The sequence below is a fragment of the Coregonus clupeaformis genome, chromosome 8 (genome assembly GCF_020615455.1).
Source record: "Coregonus clupeaformis isolate EN_2021a chromosome 8, ASM2061545v1, whole genome shotgun sequence".
In the NCBI taxonomy this organism is placed as follows: Eukaryota; Metazoa; Chordata; class Actinopteri; order Salmoniformes; family Salmonidae; genus Coregonus; species Coregonus clupeaformis.
In genome coordinates, this window is record NC_059199.1 from 29,449,936 (window position 1) to 29,467,967 (window position 18,032).

General features: G+C 44.5%; 1 protein-coding gene across 1 annotated transcript in view; it reads right to left on the reverse strand.

Annotated features, from left to right (window-relative positions):
- Window positions 1–2,357: 2,357 nt before the first annotated feature.
- usf2 (upstream transcription factor 2, c-fos interacting) overlaps window positions 2,358–18,032 on the reverse strand; it is a 35,038-nt gene continuing 19,363 nt past the window's right edge. The window contains exons 9-11 of the mRNA XM_041882790.2: window positions 5,171–5,265; window positions 4,771–4,899; window positions 2,358–2,862 (exon numbers count right to left, since the gene is read on the reverse strand). Of these exons, the coding sequence (XP_041738724.1) occupies window positions 2,773–2,862; window positions 4,771–4,899; window positions 5,171–5,265 (314 nt within the window). The 3' untranslated portion in view covers window positions 2,358–2,772. The remainder of the gene's footprint in view (window positions 2,863–4,770; window positions 4,900–5,170; window positions 5,266–18,032) is intronic.

Sequence of the window (18,032 nt, forward strand, 5' to 3'; positions counted from 1 at the left end):
TATTATTTTATAACAAATGTGTTTTCCTGAATTGTATGGTGTATTACTTTTAACGTATATGCCAAACATCCCCTTTCATTTAACTGTGTATCCGCCAGATTCTTTCCAGACGGCACACACAAATGAGCCTAATCATAGCCTAAGACTTACCTACCGGTACATACAGTGGCTACTTGATACTCTTATTAGGCATACTTAAGACAAGCAAAAAGTGGAATGCAAACTGTGCAAACAGCGGTTTGCTCATAGTTCAACAACGAATATGACATACCACTTGAAAACAGTAAGTTAGCCTACTCTGTAGTTGCATGCTAAAACATTGACAGGTTTTATATGCTTGACAGTGATCGCTGCAGTGGCGCTCCCCAAGGTGCTGAACTGAATCTTCAGTGAGCGCTTTCTCCCGCGTTTCACTTGGCCTTCTCAAATATAGTTACAACAAGGCCTATTGTGTAGTCTATTACCGGCAACATCAGGAGCATAAAGGCAGAATATGCGAAGGTCAGCAGCAGCGGGAGGAGGAGGGTCAGAACAGTTTCTTTCCTTCTGGTTATCTTTCTCTCTGGCTTCCTCTTGAGTCATTTGTGTCTTAAAGCATCAGAAAAGCTCAGTGCATATAGTTAATTTTATTAAAACACATAGGGTGTGTCTATATATGGAAAAATACACATTTAAAAATGTTGACCAATCGATTGGTCGAAAGAACCAAGAATTTCTAAACCAAATCATTTTTGAAATGTAAATGGTATGTTATAGAAGTGTCCATTTTTTTAGCGATTTCACTTGGTTTTGAGAAACTTAAGACCACCCGCAATAGACTTCCTCATTGCTCGTTCTGCAGTATAGGAGCTATGGGAAAAAAGGCTCCAAAAACACCCAAATACATCCTTTAGAAACGGCAATGCTCTCAGTATAGTGATGCAGGTCTTTAGATGTTGTACACATGAAATTGTGTTATTCCGAACTTTATTCACAACATTATATTCCATTTTATTATTCGACTCAAGCCATTTCCCCTACCAGCTGTGCTGAGCAGGCTACACAGAGAAGCAGCATACTGCAGAACTAGCAATGAGGAAGTCTATTGCGAGTGTCCAAGTTTCTCAAAACCAAGTGAAATCGCTAGTGTGTCTGGACCCTTCTACAACATGCCCTTTACATCAAAAACAGATTTGGTACAAATTCTGAACCAATCCTTTAAGACTGCAGCTCAATTCCAAACCCACCTCTTGCCACTATCCCCAAGGCACTAGTGTAGACCTAAAATGATATGATGTAAGCAATATGGCAAAAGTCACCTAGCCAATCAGAATGATAGTTGGAACAAACACCATATTGCTTACCTATCCAATCCAAGTGTAGGGCCTAGGGATCGATTTGGAATTGGGCATATAGCTCTTGAAAATGCCCCTCCACCTTACTACAGAACCAATCCAATGATCGTATCAATGCTATGGTATAAACATTGAAATGTTATAGTACAATTGGAATAAATCTTGCCAGTGGTTAGAATGTCATGCTGTGAATGCTTTCAGTGGAGATAAAACAAGGATGCTGACAACCTTCACTCACAAACAATTCCTTAAAGCACTGCTGACCTGGGATGTGCTATAATTATCCTTCATAGCACTGGTTCCCAAACTTTTAAATGACTGGAGGACATGGTGAAAATCATCATCTACAACTCTCCCTCAGATCCTCAATAACATGAATTGAGTTGAGTTACCCAGTGTCCCATATTTGAGTTGAATGTCTGTAAATGAGCCTCCCCTGTAATAGAGACTCAGGCTCCCTTCACAGGGACATTTATCATCTTATACATGGCAACACTGACACATGCTCCAATTAATGTATTGAATACCAGTAAGTGACCTATCACAAACAGATACATACCATGATTTAATGCCCAATATGTGTCATTACCATATAGTAAAACTGATATTCAGGTTAAATGATTTACTGTGCACCAGATGGGACAACAAAAGAGATAGAGAAATTAAGCAAGGAAGAGGGGACTGAAATGAATTTGGGAACCAATGCTATATATCGTCCTAATGACCTGAGCTATGCTATCACCTACTGCCCTGACATTCTGCAATCTCAGGCCTAGTGTCCATACAACAACCATACCTTTACTTTGCATGCCTTTAAAACACCTTAATCAGTATTCTCTTATCTACCTCCACTTAACAATGAAACAACCCTTTGAAATGGTGTGCATCAAAGCATGAAGGTACCGGATTTGTCTACATTGGGAAAATGGAACAGCAAAGTTCAGCCATATATTTGCACTATGATCCCTACTGCAATTGTATTTTCATTCTGTATACACATTCATTGTTAACTAATAAATTAAATGACAAACAAAAGGATTCATTTATGTCAGACACGGTAGTATAACTCACAACAAATGCCAGTAAAAAAGCAAAGGAAAACTGCAGTAGGTTAAAACAGAATAAATGTGAATTGTCATTGTCCATAGCTAAAACAGAGTCAGGTGAAAGCACGACATTTAAAGAGTTGGTTATTCTTTGAGCAGAGGTGGGGAACTCATTTAGCTACAGAGTCATGAATTTCAGCTTTCAGCCTTGGAAGAGTGTGTGTGGGGGTTGGAGGGGGCTTGATCAGTCAGCAGTCCATCACTTCTTCCTCTCAAGCCCTCTGTTCAATTTCTGATGATGCATGCGCGTTAGCATGTGTACTTTCATGTTTTCTATAAGTATTTGTATTTTACCAGTGTTCCAGTGAGTAAGAGAGTGTGTGTCCAGTCCATCACTGTGGTGTTGTATCTCCATTGATCTCTATGCCGTGCTGTTGTAGCTGAGCTCGAAGCAGTGCATTGTCATTCTTCAGCTCCTCAATCTATAACATGACCGAACGTCACAATTAAACAATGTTAACAACCAAATGCCAAGACTACCAAATGTGAGAAAATACTTTCAATGTAGGCCTTTTATAAGACCTTCATACATACAGTGCCTTGTAAAAGTATTCATCCCCCTTGTCGTTTTTCCTATTTTGCTGCATTACAACCTGTAATTTAAATTGATTTTTATTTGGACTTCATGTAATGGACATACACAAAATAGTTCAAATTGGTGAAGTGAAATGAAAAAAATTACTTGTTTCAAAAAATTATAAAAAATAAATAACGGAAAAGTGGTGCGTGCATATGTATTCACCCCCTTTGCTATGAAGCCCCTAAATAAGATCTGGTGCAACCAATTACCTTCAGAAGTCACATAATTAGTTAAATAAAGTCCACCTGTGTGCAATCTAAGTGTCATATGATCTGTCACATGATCTCAGTATATATACACATCTGTTCTGAAAGGCCCCAGAGTCTGCAACACCACTAAGCAAGGGGCACCACCAAGCAAGTGGCACCATGAAGACTAAGGAGCTCTCAAAACAGGTCAGGGACAAAGTTGTGGAGAAGTACAGATCAGGGTTGGGTTATAAAAAAAATATCAGAAACTTTGAACATCCCACGGAGCACCATTCAATCCATTATTAAAAAATTGAAAGAATATGGCACCACAACAAACCTGCCAAGAGAGGGCCACCCACCAAAACTCACGGCATCTCACAGCGGAGATTGGAGTATCTGTCCATAGGACCACTTTAAACCGTACACTCCACAGAGCTGAGCTTTACGGAAGAGTGGCCAGAAAAAAGCCATTGCTTAAAGAAAAAAATAAGCAAACTCATTTGGTGTTCGCCAAAAGCCATGTGGGAGACTCCCCAAACATATGGAAGACGGTACTCTGGTCAGATGAGACTAAAATTGAGCTTTTTGGCCATCAAGGAAAACGCTATGTCTGGCACAAACCCAACCCCTCTCATCACCCCGAGAACACCATCCCCACAGTGAAGCATGGTGGTGGCAGCATCATGCTGTGGGGATGTTTTTCCATCGGCAGGGACTGGGAAACTGGTCAGAATTGAAGGAATGATGGATGGCGCTAAATACAGGGGAATTATTGAGGGAAATCTGTTTCAGTCTTCCAGAGATTTGAGACTGGGACGGAGGTTCACCTTCCAGCAGGACAATGACCCTAAGCATACTGCTAAAGCAACACTCGAGTGGTTTAAGGGGAAACATTTAAATGTCTTGGAATGGCCTAGTCAAAGCCCAGACCTCAATCCAACTGAGAATCTGTGGTATGACCTAAAGATTGCTGTACACCAGTGGAACCCATCCAACTTGAAGGAGCTGGAGCAGTTTTGCCTTGAAGAATGGGCAAAAATCCCAGTGGCTAGATGTGCCAAGCATATAGAGACATACCCCAAGAGACTTGCAGCTGTAATTGCTGCAAAAGGTGGCTCTACAAAGTATTGACTTTGGGGGGATGAACTGTTATGCACGCTCAAGTTCTGTGTTTTTGTCTTATTTCTTGTTTGTTTCACAATAAAAAATATTTTGCATCTTCAAAGTGGTAGGCATGTTGTGTAAATCAAATGACACAAAACCCCCAAAAAATCCATTTTAATTCCAGGTTGTAAGGCAACAAAATAGGAAAAATGCCAAGGGGAGTGAATACTTTCGCAAGCCACTGTAGGCATAAAATAATTACAAAACAAATGCAAACAGGCTGAAACAGGGAGGGACTAAAATAAACTTGTCCAATAAGCAATTATCTTATTCGTTGCAAAATGTTTTACGTTGTAAAATGTTTTGCTACGGTGTGCACCATTGAATACACCCCTGGCGTGTTGTTGACACAGACAGCAGAGTGGAAGGTGCGAGTTACACATATAATTGTGTACCTGTTGTTTGAGTAGCTCGTTGTCCGCCTGAACTCTCAACACCTCTTTGAAGCTGTCCTGCAATCGTTGGTTATTCTGTCTCAGCTCCCGGATGTAGTCACACGCTTTCGACAGGATCCCTCCTTTACTCTGGAGAGAAGAGGTTGCACATTAATTATATTATAAGAAATCGTGATTTCGAACAATTTGCAATTGCGGGTCAGTTTCTCGGACATAGATTAAGCCTAGTTCTGGACTAAAAACCTATTTCAGTGGAGAGTTTCCATTGAGCATGCTTTCTAGTTCAGGACTAGGCTTAATCTGTGTCCAGGAAACCGGCCAATACCATCTGTAAGTGTCTTAAATTATAAAGTGGATTCAAATGGGACTTAATCTCTATAGACAAATTGACCACACTCACTGCTCCAGTCTTAGTACTGTCTATGTTGCAGTCTGGGATGATCTTTGAGAGAGTGACGATCCAGTTGTTGATCTTGTCTCTTCTCCGCCTTTCCACTGCAAATACAATAATCCCATAGCTTAGTTGTCAAAGCTACAGCATGAGCCATACTCCTGTGGTGGCAGAATTTGGGGTGAGCTGTTGTAACTTCTCAAGGGGTATGTTCTGTGTTGGACTGTGACGTTATGCCTTTCATAGACTCCTGGTATGTCTGCACCCTAACACAATGCCATTGTGTTCCGGAACTGTTGATTGTTTTAAAATAACTGTTGTGTAAACAATATGATTGTATTATCACCTCCCACTATATAAGGGACATGTAACCATTTCTTCCTTGAGTTCTTCCCTGTGAAATCAGAAGTAAATCTCCCCTGCAGCTGCTTGTATTAAAGATCTTTCTATTATATCATGAAATATAATCTTTGCATCGAATTTTCCACAACATTTGGTGCCATGACCCGGATGAGAGCAACCTGACTTTTTTGATCCGTTTCGCTCAGCTTGGCCTCAGACATCCCTCTGGCCACAACTTAAAAAGGTAAGAGACCTTACTTAAAAATCTGTGAGGGACTGTCTGTTTTCCAGCCAAGCCTTAATGGTGAAAGATCTCTTGTACTCTATAATAATGAATCTGTCCGGTTAACATTGATCAATGGAAGCACAGGGGTGTCTCTAATAGTAGGAATTGGATTTCCTACAATCACATGAAAATACTGTTGGATCAGTATAAAATAAAGTGTTTTAGGGAGCGTTTGACAGTGATGAGGGGTGGTCGTTTGACCGCGGACCCGTTACGGACGCAGGCAATAAGGCAGTGATCGCTGAGATCCTGGTTGAAGACAGCGGAGGTGTATTTAGAGGGTAAGTTTGTCAGGATGATATCTATGAGGGTGCCCATGTTTACGGATTTAGGGTTGTACCTGGTAGGTTCCTTGATAATTTGTGTGAGATTGAGGGCATCTAATTTGGATTATAGGATGGCTGGGGTGTTAAGCATATCCCAGTTTAGGTCACCAAGCAGTATGAACTCTGAGGATAGATGGGGGGCAAGCAATTCACATATGGTGTCCAGGGCACAGCTGGGGGCTGAGGGGGGTCTGTAGCAAGCGGCAACAGTGAGAGACTGTCACGAGTGTCAGTGTAATGCGGTGGATCGAAGTCAGGCGCAGGACACAGAACTCTAAGAAACATACTTTACCGAAAATAAGTAAAAACAACAATACAGAACACCTCCACACAGGGAGGAACTAACCCGCTCACCAACGACACACGAAACGAAAAACAAACACGCACAAAACACATTGGGAGCCACTGGGTTAAATAAGGAAGGAGTTATCACATAATGGGCAACAGGTGTGTAACAATAGACAACAGGTGCAACATAGAAACATAGAACATAGATCGGCAGCAGCTAGTATTCCGGTGACGACAAACGCCGAAGCCTGCCCGAGCAAGGAGGAGGGGCAGCGAGCAAGGAGGAGGGGCAGCCTCGGCAGAATCCGTGACAGAGACTTATTTCTGGAAAGGTGGATTTTTAGAAGTAGGAGCTCAAACTGTTTGGGCACAGACCTGGATAGTATGATAGAGCTCTGCAGGCTATCTCTACAGTAGATTGCAACTCCACCTCCTTTGGCAGTTCTATCTAGACGGAAAATGTTGTAGTTGGGGATGGAAATTTCTGAATTTTTGGTGGCCTTCCTAAGCCAGGATTCAGACACTGCTAGAACATCAGGGTTGGCGGAGTGTACTAATGCAGTGAATTACTCAAACTTAGGAAGGAGGCTTCTGATGTTAACATGCAAAAGGCCAAGGCTTTTACGGTTACAGAAGTCAACAAATGATAGCACCTGGGGAGTAGGAGTGATACTGGGGGCTGCAGGGCCTGGGTTAACCTCTACATCACCAGAGGAACAGAGGAGGACTAGAATAAGGATACGGCTAACAGAGAATAAAGGGGGCAGATTTCCGGGCGTTGTAGAATAGATTCAGGGAAGGATACAGTGGGGGAAAAAAGTATTTAGTCAGCCACCAATTGTGCAAGTTCTCCCACTTAAAAAGATGAGAGAGGCCTGTAATTTTCATCATAGGTACACGTCAACTATGACAGACAAATTGAGGAAAAAAAATCCAGAAAATCACATTGTAGGATTTTTTATGAATTTATTTGCAAATTATGGTGGAAAATAAGTATTTGGTCACCTACAAACAAGCAAGATTTCTGGCTCTCACAGACCTGTAACTTCTTCTTTAAGAGGCTCCTCTGTCCTCCACTCGTTACCTGTATTAATGGCACCTGTTTGAACTTGTTATCAGTATAAAAGACACCTGTCCACAACCTCAAACAGTCACACTCCAAACTCCACTATGGCCAAGACCAAAGAGCTGTCAAAGGACACCAGAAACAAAATTGTAGACCTGCACCAGGCTGGGAAGACTGAATCTGTAATAGGTAAGCAGCTTGGTTTGAAAAAATCAACTGTGGGAGCAATTATTAGGAAATGGAAGACATACAAGACCACTGATAATCTCCCTCGATCTGGGGCTCCATGCAAGATCTCACCCGTGGGGTCAAAATGATCACAAGAACGGTGAGCAAAAATCCCAGAACCACATGGGGGGACCTAGTGAATGACCTGCAGAGAGCTGGGACCAAAGTAACAAAGCCTACCATCAGTAACACACTACGCCGCCAGGGACTCAAATCCTGCAGTGCAAGACGTGTCCCCTGCTTCAGCCAGTACCTGTCCAGGCCCGTCTGAAGTTTGCTAGAGTGCATTTGGATGATCCAGAAGAGGATTGGGAGAATGTCATATGGTCAGATGAAACCAAAATAGAACTTTTTGGTAAAAACTCAACTCGTCATGTTTGGAGGACAAAGAATGCTGAGTTGCATCCAAAGAACACCATACCTACTGTGAAGCATGGGGGTGGAAACATCATGCTTTGGGGCTGTTTTTCTGCAAAGGGACCAGGACGACTGATCCGTGTAAAGGAAAGAATTAATGGGGCCATGTATCGTGAGATATTGAGTGAAAACCTCCTTCCATCAGCAAGGGCATTGAAGATGAAACGTGGCTGGGTCTTTCAGCATGACAATGATCCCAAACACACCGCCCGGGCAACGAAGGATTGGCTTCGTAAGAAGCATTTCAAGGTCCTGGAGTGGCCTAGCCAGTCTCCAGATCTCAATCCCATAGAAAATCTTTGGAGGGGAGTTGAAAGTCCGTGTTGCCCAGCGACAGCCCCAAAACATCACTACTCTAGAGGAGATCTGCATGGAGGAATGGGCCAAAATACCAGCAACAGTGTGTGAAAACCTTGTGAAGACTTACAGAAAACATTTGACCTGTGTCATTGCCAACAAAGGGTATATAACAAAGTATTGAGAAACTTTTGTTATTGACCAAATACTTATTTTCCACCATAATTTGCAAATAAATTCATTAAAAATCCTACAATGTGATTTTCTGGATTTTTTTTCCTCATTTTGTCTGTCATAGTTGACGTGTACCTATGATGAAAATTACAGGCCTCTCTCATCTTTTTAAGTGGGAGAACTTGCACAATTGGTGGCTGACTAAATACTTTTTTTCCCCACTGTATGAGTACAGTGGAGGTAAACCTAAGCGTTGGGTAACAATGAAAGAGATAGCATCACTGGAGGCACCGATTGAGCCGGTCTCCGTGTGTATGGGGGATGGAACAAAGGAGCTATTTGAGGCAGTTTGAGAGGGACTTTGGGCTCTACAGTGAAATTGTATAATAATAACTACAGTGGGGAAAAAAAGTATTTAGTCAGCCACCAATTGTGCAAGTTCTCCCACTTAAAAAGATGAGAGAGGCCTGTAATTTTCATCATAGGTACACGTCAACTATGACAGACAAATTGAGAATATTTTTTTCCAGAAAATCACATTGTAGGATTTTTAATGAATTTATTTGCAAATTATGGTGGAAAATAAGTATTTGGTCACCTACAAACAAGCAAGATTTCTGGCTCTCACAGACCTGTAACTTCTTCTTTAAGAGGCTCCTCTGTCCTCCACTCGTTACCTGTATTATTGGCACCTGTTTGAACTTGTTATCAGTATAAAAGACACCTGTCCACAACTTCAAACAGTCACACTCCAAACTCCACTATGGCCAAGACCAAAGAGCTGTCAAAGGACACCAGAAACAAAATTGTAGACCTGCACCAGGCTGGGAAGACTGAATCTGCAATAGGTAAGCAGCTTGGTTTGAAGAAATCAACTGTGGGAGCAATTATTAGGAAATGGAAGACATACAAGACATTTACATTTACATTTTAGTCATTTAGCAGACGCTCTTATCCAGAGCGACTTACAGGAGCAATTAGGGTTAAGTGCCTTGCACAAGGGCACATTAACGTCATTTAGCAGACGCTCTTAGCCAGAGCGACTCACAAATTGGTGCGTTCACCCTATAGCCAGTGGGATAACCACTTTACAATTTGGGGGTTAGAAGGAATACTTTATCCTATCCCAGGTATTCCTTAAAGAGGTGGGGTTTCAAATGTCTCCGGAAGGTGGTGAGTGACTCCGCTGTCCTGGCGTCGTGAGGAGCTTGTTCCACCATTGGGGTGCCAGAGCAGCGAACAGTTTTGACTGGGCTGAGCGGGAGCTATGCTTCCGCAGAGGAAGGGAGCCAGCAGGCCAGAGGTGGATGAACGCAATGCCCTCGTTTGGGTGTAGGGACTGATCAGAGCCTGAAGGTACAGAGGTGCCGTTCCCCTCACTGCTCCATAGGCAAGCACCATGGTCTTGTAAGCGGATGCGAGCTTCAACTGGAAGCCAGTGGAGTGTGCGGAGGAGGGGGGTGACGTGAGAGAACTTGGGAAGGTTGAACACCAGACGGGCTGCGGCATTCTGGATGAGTTGTAGGGGTTTAATGGCACAGGCAGGGAGGCCAGCCAACAGCGAGTTGCAGTAGTCCAGACGGGAGATGACAAGTGCCTGGACCAGGACCTGCGCCGCTTCCTGTGTAAGGCAGGGTCGCACTCTCCGAATGTTGTAGAGCATGAACCTGCAGGAGGCCGGGTCACCGCCTTGATGTTGGCGGAGAACGACAGGGTGTTGTCCAGGGTCACGCCTAGGCTCTTCGCACTCTGGGAGGAGGACACAGCGGAGTTGTCAACCGTGATGGCGAGATCATGGAACGGGCAGTCCTTCCCCGGGAGGAAGAGCAGCTCCGTCTTGCCAGGGGTTCAGCTTGAGGTGGTGATCCGTCATCCATACTGATATGTCTGCCAGACATGCAGAGATGCGATTCGCCACCTGGTTATCAGAAGGGGGAAAGGAGAAGATTAGTTGTGTATCGTCAGCGTAGCAATGATAGGAAAGGCCATGTGAGGATATGACAGAGCCAAGTGACTTGGTGTATAGGGGAGAAAAGGAGAGGGCCTAGAACCGAGCCCTGGGGACACCAGTGGTGAGAGCACGTGGTGCGGAGACAGCTTCCCGCCACGCCACTTGGTAGGAGCGACCGGTCAGGTAGGACGCAATCCAGGAGTGAGCCGCGCCGGAGATGCCCAGCTCGGAGAGGGTGGAGAGGAGGATCTGATGGTTCACAGTATCAAAGGCAGCAGACAGGTCTAGAAGGACAAGAGCAGAGGAGAGAGAGTTAGCTTTAGCAGTGCGGAGAGTCTCCGTGACACAGAGAAGAGCAGTCTCAGTTGAATGACCAGTCCTGAAACCTGATTGGTTTGGATCAAGAAGGTCATTCTGAGAGAGATAGCAAGAGAGTTGGCTAAAGACGGCACGCTCAATAGTTTTGGAAAGAAAAGAAAGAAGGGATACTGGTCTGTAGTTGTTGACATCAGTGGGGTCGAGTGTTGGTTTTTTGAGAAGGGGAGCAACTCTCGCTCTCTTGAAGACGGAAGGGACATGGCCAGCGGTCAAGGATGAGTTGATCAGCGAGGTGAGGTAGGGGAGAAGGTCACCGGAGATGGTCTGGAGAAGGGAGGAGGGGATGGGGTCAAGCGGGCAGGTTGTTGGGCGGCCTGCAGTCACAAGTCGCAGGATTTTATCTGGAGAGAGAGGGGAGAAAGAAGTCAAAGCATAGGGTAGGGCAGTGTGAGCAGGACCAGCAGTGTCATTAGACTTAACAAACGAGGATCGGATGTCGTCAACCTTCTTTTCAAAGTGGTTGACGAAGTCATCCACAGAGAGAGAGGAGGGGGGGGAGGATTCAGGAGGGAGGAAAATGTGGCAAAGAGCTTCCCTAGGGTTAGAGGCAGATGCTTGGAATTTAGAGTGGTAGAAGGTGGCCTTAGCAGCAGAAACAGATGAAGAAAATGTAGAGAGGAGGGAGTGAAAAGATGCCAGGTCGGCAGGGAGTTTAGTTTTCTTCCATTTCGCTCCGCTGCCCGGAGCTCTGTTCTGTGAGCTCGCAATGAGTCATCAAGCCACGGAGCTGGGGGGAGGACCGAGCCGGCCGGGAGGATAGGGGGACACAGAGAGTCAAAGGATGCAGAAAGGGAGGAGAGGAGGGTTGAGGAGGCAGAATCAGGAGATTGGAGGGAGAAGGATTGAGCAGAGGGAAGAGATGATAGGATGGAAGAGGAGAGAGTAGTGGGAGAGAGAGAGCGAAGGTTGCGGCGGCGCATTACCATCTGTGTAGGGGCAGAGTGAGTAGTGTGGGAGGAGAGTGAGAGAGAAAAGGAAACAAAGTAGTGGTCGGAGACATGGAGGGGAGTTGCAGTGAGATTAGTAGAGGAGCAGCATCTAGTGAAGATGAGGTCAAGCGTATTGCCTGCCTTGTGAGTAGGGGGGACGGTGAGAGGGTGAGGTCAAAAGAGGAGAGGAGTGGAAAGAAGGAGGCAGAGAGAAATGAGTCAAATGTGGACATAGGGAGGTTGAAATCCCCCAAAAACTGTGAGGGGTGAGCCATCCTCAGGGAAGGAACTTATCAAGGCGTCAAGCTCATTGATGAACTCTCCAAGGGAACCTGGAGGGCGATAGATGACAAGGATATTAAGCTTAAATGGGCTAGTGACTGTGACAGCATGGAATTCAAATGAGGAGATAGACAGATGGGTTAGGGGAAAAATTGAGAATGTCCACTTGGGAGAGATGAGGATTCCTGTACCACCACCCCTCTGACCAGATGCTCTCGGGGTATGCGAGAACACATGGTCAGACGAGGAGAGAGCAGTAGGAGTAGCAGTGTTTTCAGTGGTGATCCATGTTTCCGTCAGCGCCAGGAAGTCGAGGGACTGGAGGTTGGCATAGGCTGGGATGAAGTCAGCTTTGTTGGCAGCAGAACGGCAGTTCCAGAGGCTGCCTGCGACCTGGAACTCCACGTGGGTGGTGCGTGCAGGGACCACCAGGTTAGAGAGGCAGCAGCCACGCGGTGTGGTGCGTTTGTGTAGCCTGTGCAGAGAGGAGAGAACAGGGATAGGCAGAGGCATAGTTGACAGGCTGTAGCAAATGGCTACAAAAATGCAGAGGAGATCGGAATGAAATGGGCTAAGCATCTGGGAGCGGAGAGAGCAGGGCCTCCCTCACCAAAAACTTCTACCTCAGAAACTAAAATTGTTTCACTGAACCACCCGAACAAAAACTCTCCCAACTTCCGCCTTTAGAAATCAGAATTGTTGTGAACCACAGCGGTTCAATGTTTAAAGGAATAGACTCAACCCACTTTATTCAGCTAGCCAACTATGACACTATAGCCAACTAGCAAGCTAGCATCCAATAACAATAACACACCGTTTAGCACCAACACTTGGTCACAACAAACCACCAATAATGTGATAACACACTAAACAGATCATTCGTGTCTGTGTCAAGTTCCTTTCATGACGCAGCAATGATTAGACGTTGGCTAGCTAGGACAAGTATATTGTAGTTAGCTACTACAGTACAGCTAGCTGGTCGTGTTGGGGAGCTAGCAATGGCCACTGTGTTGACTTTGTTTGAAGAACGGCTAGCTAGCTAGCTTCGTGCTACAGCCGGCACGGCCGAGGACACTGCCAAGACACAGTAACTACCCACAACAACCCACGAAGCCTAGCTATGACGCCGTAGCTAACTTGCAAGCTAGCATCCATTAACACACAATTTAGCATCAATACTTGGTTACAACAAACTGCCAAGAGTGTGTTAGCACACTAAACAGATAATTCAAGTCCGTGTCTAGTTCCTTTCATAACGCATAACGCAGCAAAAAATTAAACGTTGGCTAGGACTACATTAACAATTGGAACCAGCTCTCCAGCGTTGCTAATCGTTACCAGTAGCTACCCGCTAGCTAGCTAGCCTCGTGCTTCGATACTAACCTACAATTACCTACGGAAACCTACAATAACAACAATACTAACCTATAATAAATACAATACCTAACTACAGCTAACTACCTACCTACGATCTAATACATGGTTAAGCTTTACTCAACACCATATGAGAAGCTTACCTCCTGCTTACCTCCAGCTAGAGAAAAACACGACCTCTCCCGACCTCTCCCGACACACTCTTCTCTTCCTCACTGCTGAAACTGTCACCAGTGTCATGCTGAAAGACCCAGCCACGTTTCATCTTCAATGCCCTTGCTGATGGAAGGAGGTTTTCACTCAAAATCTCACTATATATGGCCCCATTCATTCTTTCCTTTACACGGATCAGTCGTCCTGGTCCCTTTGCAGAAAAACAGCCCCAAAGCATGATGTTTCCACCCCCATGCTTCACAGTAGGTATGGTGTTCTTTGGATGCAACTCAGCATTCTTTGTCCTCCAAACACGACGAGTTGAGTTTTGACCAAAAAAAAAGACCACTGATAATCTCCCTCGATCTGGGGCTCCACGCAAGATCTCACCCCGTGGGGTCAAAATGATCACAAGAATAGTGAGCAAAAATCCCAGAACCACAAGGGGGGACCTAGTGAATGACCTGCAGAGAGCTGGGACCAAAGTAACAAAGCCTACCATCAGTAACACACTACGCCGCCAGGGACTCAAATCCTGCAGTGACAGACGTGTCCCCCTGCTTAAGCCAGTACATGTCCAGGCCCGTCTGAAGTTTGCTGGAGTGCATTTGGATGATCCAGAAGAGGATTGGGAGAATGTCATATGGTCAGATGAAACCAAAATAGAACTTTTTGGTCAAAACTCAACTCGTCGTGTTTGGAGGACAAAGAATGCTGAGTTGCATCCAAAGAACACCATACCTACTGTGAAGCATGGGGGTGGAAACATCATGCTTTGGGGCTGTTTTTCTGCAAAGGGACCAGGACGACTGATCCGTGTAAAGGAAAGAATGAATGGGGCCATATATAGTGAGATTTTGAGTGAAAACCTCCTTCCATCAGCAAGGGCATTGAAGATGAAACGTGGCTGGGTCTTTCAGCATGACAATGATCCCAAACACACCGACCGGGCAACGAAGGAGTGGCTTCGTAAGAAGCATTTCAAGGTCCTGGAGTGGCCTAGCCAGTCTCCAGATCTCAACCCCATTGAAAATCTTTGGAGGGAGTTGAAAGTCCGTGTTGCCCAGCGACAGCCCCAAAACATCACTGCTCTAGAGGAGATCTGCATGGAGGAATGGGCCAAAATACCAGCAACAGTGTGTGAAAACCTTGTGAAGACTTACAGAAAACGTTTGACCTGTGTCATTGCCAACAAAGGGTATATAACAAAGTATTGAGAAATTTTTGTTATTGAACAAATACTTATTTTCCACCATAATTTGCAAATAAATTCATTAAAAATCCTACAATGTGATTTTCTGGATAGTTTTTTCTCATTTTGTCTGTCATAGTTGACGTGTACCTATGGTGAAAATTACAGGCCTCTCTCATCTTTTTAAGTGGGAGAACTTGCACAATTGGTGGCTGACTAAATACTTTTTTTCCCCACTGTAACTAGAACAGCAATAGGCAAGGCATATTGACATGGGAGAGAGGCATAAAGCAATCACAGGTGTTATTCGAGAGAGCTAAGACAACAACTGGTAATGGCGATGAAAGTTTGGGCTGAGGCAGGGTACCGTGTAAAGGAACAGTCCAGCAGGTAACAGCTGTGCAGCTGAGTGATCATAAGGTCCAGTGAACAGCAATGTGAGTCAGAGCAGTTCGAATTGGTGCTACAGCACAGGCGATCAGGAAGTACGGCTGTTGAATTGCGTGTGCTAGCGGGCTGGGGCTAGCAGATGGATCTTCGTGGTCGTCGCAACGGGAAGCCTGTTGAAACCACAGACGATTACGCCGGCAGACCAGTCGTGATGGATCGGCGGGGCTCCGTGTCGTCACTAGGAGGTCCCGTCCGGTTGACAGAGAGGTAGATAGCCGGGAGATGGTCCTGACTCGAGGCTAGCTCAAGGCTGATTAGCCAACCACAACATCCATTCGGTTGCAGCTAGCTAGTTGCGATGATCCGGTGTTAAAGGTCCAGTGATTCAGTGATTCCAGCAGAAAATCCTATATGTTCTGGGTTGATAACGCGCTGGGCAGGCTGGTCGATAATAGTCCAGGCTAGAGCTGGCTGGTAGGTAGTGCAGGCTACGGACAATGGTGAAAAAAACCTGCTAACGGTGGCTAATAACAAGTAGCTAGTTAGCTGGCTACTCCCGTCCGGTAGACAGAGAGGTAGATAGCCGGGATATGGGCCTGGCTCGAGGCTAGCTCAAGGCTAACTGGTGCTTGCTTTGGGGGCAGTGGTGATTAGCCAACAGCAACATCCATTCGGTTGTGGCTAGCTGGTTGCGATCCGGTGTTAAGGTCCAGTGATTCAGTTATTCCGGAAGAAAATCAGATGTTCTGGGTGAAAACCGCTAACGGTGGCTAATAGCAAGTAGCTAGTTGCTAGTTTCAACTGGAGATTCTAGATAATAGGTAAGTAAATAATAGAATCCGTTCCACATTGAGTGAGAAGGATGAAAAGTGTGATAGGGGATTATATACAACAAAAGACAAAAAAAAGAAAAAACTGGCTATTTACACAGACACACAACAGAGTACACGACCGCACTGCTACGCCATCTTGGATCCACATGATAATGGTTAGGACATCTACTTTGTGTATAACAAGTAATTTTTCCAACAATTGTTTACAGACAGATAATTTCACTTATAATTCACTGTATCACAATTCCAGTGGGTCAGAAGATTACATACACTAAATTGACTGTGCCTTTAAACAGCTTGGAAAATCCAGAAAATGATGTCATGGCTTTATTTATTTTATTTATTATGTCATGGATTTATTTCAGCTTTTATTTATTTCATCTCAAACGCCATGCTCTATCAACTGAGCTACATCCCTGCCGGCCATTCCCTCCCCTACCCTGGACGACGCTGGGCCAATTGTGCGCCGCCCCATGGGTCTCCCGGTCGCGGCCGGCTACGACAGAGCCTGGATTTGAACCAGGATCTCTAGTGGCACAGCTAGCACTGCAATGCAGTGCCTTAGACCACTGCGCCACTCGGGAGGTTATAACAGCTTCCAATGAAAAATAGAATTGCCACGTTAATCAGAGCCTTCGTCAAGAATTAAAAGGAATACCACCCCGGTAATACATTTTGAAACAAAACCCATGCCCTGTTCAATAGGACCAATGAATGTTGAACATGATTTTATTTATTCACCCACTCAAGTGTTTAACTTTCTAGGTAGACTTCTTAACTAAACTAAAGGCTACAATCTATTGTACTCCTGATGGAGTTTCCGTTGATATCCCCAACAATGAAGTCTAAACCAATTCGTGAACCACTCCCGAGACGAAGTGGAAAACTGTCTCTGTCTATTCTGTCTCAGGTGCCAGAAACCTTATGGACAGAGCAGTCCATTGGCAGTGGACTGTTAGGCAATGCTAGCCCAATTATAATAAATGTTGATCCCAGAAAGAAACACTAGTCGAGAGCTACCATAAAAGGTTTCTCTCCCGTTCTGAATTGGCCGATGTATTTTATAATTTCGGCGCATTATATATTAATCTCAAAATAATAGACATTTAATGAGTGTGAAGCAGAAAGTGAATATCCAAAGGAAATTGGTAATAAATATATAGAGTAACATTGTTAGGGTAGACTAAAATGCAAACAATGCCTTCCAATAAAGAGAAAGTAAAAGGGGACAATGGCATCCCGGTGAACAGAAGTTATCATGTTTGTTTTGTTTGTTATTAAACCTTACAATAGGGGTAAAAGCAGAACATTGTTTGAGAGTGATCCGTGTGTATTAGCAGTAGTGATTGAGAGGGTTTTCCTATTGGGAAGAGTAGAAGGGTCCTAGTTGAAGGAAACAGATATGGAGACTAGTGAAACTAACAAAGACAGTGATAAAGAGAGTCAAATTGAAAGATTCATGGTCTCATGGTTTAAACTTGATGTCCAATTTAATGAGTGTTGACAGTATGTGCATGATATGTTATTAGTTATTTGCACTCTAATAATGCCATATCTTAATAATTTGAAGGAGCTAAGGTTTCAATACAAGCTCACATGACAAACATAGGGATTGAGCCTCGGGTCAACACCATTTACACAAGATACTCAGCAACATGCAACAATTTTGAAAGATTTAGCTGAGTTACAGTTCACATAAGGAAATCAGTCAATTGAAATAAATTCATTAGGCCCTAATCTATGGATTTCACATGACTGGGAACACAGATATGCATATTTTGTTCACACATACCTTTAAAAAAAGGAGGGGCATGGATCAGAAAACCAGTCAGTATCTGGTGTGACCACCATTTCCCTCATGCATCGTGCACATCTCCTTCGCATAGAGTTGATCAGGCTGTTGATTGTGGCCTGTAAAATGTTGTCCCACTCCTCTTCAATGGCTGTGCAAAGTTGCTGGATATT